The 3879-nt window shown below is 32.0% G+C and overlaps 1 protein-coding gene across 7 annotated transcripts in view; it reads right to left on the reverse strand.

Annotated features, from left to right (window-relative positions):
• LOC117173390 (AT-rich interactive domain-containing protein 2) overlaps nt 1-3879 on the reverse strand; it is a 343637-nt gene that overhangs the window by 9995 nt on the left and 329763 nt on the right. For all 7 annotated transcript variants that reach the window (XM_033361920.1, XM_033361921.1, XM_033361923.1 and 4 more), the window contains one exon: nt 2065-2156. In XM_033361920.1, the coding sequence (XP_033217811.1) occupies nt 2065-2156 (92 nt within the window). The remainder of the gene's footprint in view (nt 1-2064; nt 2157-3879) is intronic.

Genomic DNA, 3879 nt, shown 5'->3' on the forward strand with positions numbered 1-3879 from the left:
CCTGTAAAAGGATTTAGTTTTGCAGCGAGAAAACGTGCTAGGTTGTAAGTTGGTGAGTTTATTGCGCTGACGATCGGTCTGAGTGGAATGTTTTCCTTGTGAATATTTTGGGAGCCCGTAAAGTTTTGGAGAGATGGGATTAGTAGGAATTAAGTTGGATATTGTTTGACTGTCAAGTTTAGAGTCTTTGAGAAGAGTCTTTGTTTTACTGACTATTGTTTTTGTGGGGTCCTTTTTAAGTTTTTTGTATGTATCGTCAGTTAGAAGGTCCATGATTTTGTTGTTATAGTCTTCTTTATTCATTATTATTGTTGTTTTGCCTTTGTTTGCGGGTAATATTATAATATCTTTATTTTGATTGAGTTCTTTAATTGCGGTTTTTTCTTGTTTTGTTAAGTTTGAGGGTGGAACTTGAGCTTGGCGTAAAATGTTCGCCGTCCTTCGTCATATTTTATTTGCTTTTTCGGGTGAAAGGGTATATATTGTGGATTCTAAATTGCTGATTATTTCTTCTTTTGGGATTTTCGATGGAGCTACAGCAAACTTATGTCTTTTAGATAAGGCTGAAATCATTTCATTGTTGAGAGTTTCTTAGATGTAGACTATCTTTTGATACTCATTCCTTTATCAGTCAATCAATTAATCAATTATTTAACTAGTTTCTGCATCATTTACATTATTATATAATTAATTTGTTTACATATTCTTTTATTATCAGCAATTAAAAATAATTGTTTCCTCTGCGCTGATTAGTTTATTAATTTTTGGCACTCTTAACATAAAATAATAAAACGGTATAAAACTAATCCCTTTAATAACAGTTTTTATAAATAATTCATAAGCAATGTAAATCCAGTTAATTTGTATTTTTTCCATTTAATTTCTACAACAGATATACTGGAAGTGATTTTCAAAAAAGTAAATACATTGAATATGCACACAATTGATAGAGTGAAGCGTATTATTTAAACAATTGATTGCTTTTTAACTAAATAGGAGAAAACAGTGAACTTGTAATGAACTAGAAATGCATGTATGCCACCAAAATGATCAAATATGCCGCAGTACACTTGCCAGTACATACAGAGCCTTCTGAATGGAAAGGGGCACAGCTTCATGGTCATAATTCATGACCTGTATGAGTTAAAACATTTTTTTATTTTACGCAGAATTTAGTCCTCTATAATTTGTGTTATTAACGTTTTTCTATAGGATATGTACGAAACGATAAGTTAAAAAAAAACTTTTTTGGCTACAAATAGCTCAAAATTGCAAAATAGTTATGTTTTTAGAAGTGTCATAACTCTTGATCTATGAAGAGTAGAAGATCATATTTGCTTAGATTTACGGACAATTTCCTGCCTCACAGCTTTTTCTCTTGCACCACTTACGCAGCTTTACCGAGAAGCGAAGTATTTTGAAAAAATGGAAGACGAGTCATTTGGCCTGAAAAATAGGTCAAAAAAAAATACTCGGCACCCATTGAAGATAGGTTTTTTGTCTTTAACTTTTTCAGAATTTCCTCTAGTTTAATTTTGGTGTTGAAAATATCGTACTAAACCTCAATGGGGCGGGTCAGTCTACGCAAACAAGATTTTTGGAACTTTTTTCAGAACTATCTCCGGGACACACGGCTGCCATTTCTAGAAAACTTGGACTTTCAATGAGTACCCCTTAATAATCCGTTTTAACAAAAACGCGCATTACCTACCTAATACGGTAAAAAGACCTTTCTTCGTACGAGATGCCTGGACTAAGAGAATATAAACAAAATATAGAAGAATTTAATTTAATTTCATGCATTACAAACTCCAGTATCCCAAAATTAAATTCCTGCCGACATTTAGAATTATACAAATCTGCAACAGATTTGATGATGCAAAAAATATTTCCCGTATTTGATCAAGAAATTTTTAATTTTTAACGAGACATAGAAAGAAGTCTGATAATGCTTTGGAGATTCTAAACTTTCCTCAAATACAGATTTCATAAGAATCAAGAATTTATGGTACAAAAAGAAAAAATATAGATAATAAAAGTATTTGGATTTCGATATAAACCTACCGTCTACCATGTGCAGAATAAATGACTAGGTTTCTGAGAATAAGAGCTGCCGTCAGACGAATACTTTTGGTCACAGGACCTTCGTTGTCATCCTGAAAAATAAAACAAAAATAGTCGAAAATGAGTTACTCATTAATCCTCAATTTTCTGGCTCAGCCAAAGAAGAAAGATATATATATATATATTATATTTCAAACAAATAATGAAAATCTAAAGTGTTTAAGTGAAACTTTTAAGATGTTCTTTTGCTTCCTTTCATCATTAAAAAAACCATGCAAAACACAACAAAATTGCTTCAGTTTATACTCTTTGCAAACGTATCCGGCAACGGTGAAACTCAGTGCAAGATTAGTTACAAAAAGCGTTCCAAATGAAAAAACGAAAAAATGATAGACGTCACTTCTACGATTCCACTCTTCGCTAGTTAATTACTTACTTCCTTTACAATACATCAATTTTCATTAAATACTTTTCGCAGTGTAAAATGCCCATTTATTATTATTTTTAAGCTCCTTATCTTTATGAACTTAAAATCCTAAAAACTAAAAAAATAAAATAAAATAAAGTATGAAGGTTCTCAAAAATGGAAGTACAGTCGAATCTGGATTTAGTGTTTTCAAGAATTGACGACGCGCGGCGGGGATTTGTGAGAGGAGCTGCGGGGGCAAGTGTGGTGCTCACTTAGGCGTCTCAAAACAAAGAGAGAAACATGAGAAAGACAAAATAGTTCCAAGACTCTGGATTTAATGTCACCGTTACTCCCAAATTTGACATCAAATTCCTGTTTGACTGTACTTCAATTCACGTATTTTTACAATGGCTAATCTGCTCAAAACATTTTAGCAAATTAAATAAAAACAAATGTTCAAAATGTGAAGCAAATCTCTTAGCACAGAAAAAATATCTTTAAATTTTTGAACGCATATACATTCTAGTTTCGAGGTTAAAGATATTTTTTCAAGATGAAGTAACCAAACAACGCAACAAATAAGGAGGTTCGATGATTATCGAGTTTCTATAATTTTGACTGAACTAAAAATATTGTGTCCCTTCAATGGTCCTTTCATCACCCTACAAAGTTTCAGCTAGATTAACCGAACTTTTTTTCGAAATATTTGTTCATAAAGTTGCTGGATTAAACAAAATTAAACATGGAGTCTTTGGCAACATGTCATAATGAACTTTAGTAGTCTGTATATCCATACAATTTTGCGAGAAAACATTGAATATGAATGTTTAAATCTTTTTGAATTCGTACATATAAGAAAATACATGTGTCACAGCGAAATTAACGTACTTATGTTAAAATAAAGACAGTTTTCTCGGTCTCGATGGATGAGTAAATTATCGCCGTAGCGACTGAGAAGCAGTACTCGGAAACGTCACATTAAAGATTATTATTACTAGATTTGTCAAGGAGCGGGAAGGCCCGTGGCAGTGCTTGGATAAATTTTGGAATTTTTCTTTTTTAACTAAAGAAGTTAATATTAAAAATAAATAGGAAAAGAAATATTTTTGCACAAAACAACATTCATTAATCTTTCTGTAAGTGCACAAGAAACTTTTAAATATTTTTAAAATATTGCTTGAATCATCTACCAGTAGCTTGCTGCCATGTCGGTATAGCCGTGGAAAATTATTCGCCAACAAATTTATATGAATTATTCTACTTTTTTTTATTTTACAGAGAAAATGTTTTTATTTATGGCATTGCTACCAGGTGTATACATATGAAACCGGTATTGCCATCTAGCGGCCAGTAGGCACACTTGTAGGCACTGTCGGAACTTACCATTTGTGCTAATTGGCATATTG

Source organism: Belonocnema kinseyi, chromosome 5 (assembly GCF_010883055.1).
Source record: "Belonocnema kinseyi isolate 2016_QV_RU_SX_M_011 chromosome 5, B_treatae_v1, whole genome shotgun sequence".
Taxonomy (NCBI): Eukaryota; Metazoa; Arthropoda; class Insecta; order Hymenoptera; family Cynipidae; genus Belonocnema; species Belonocnema kinseyi.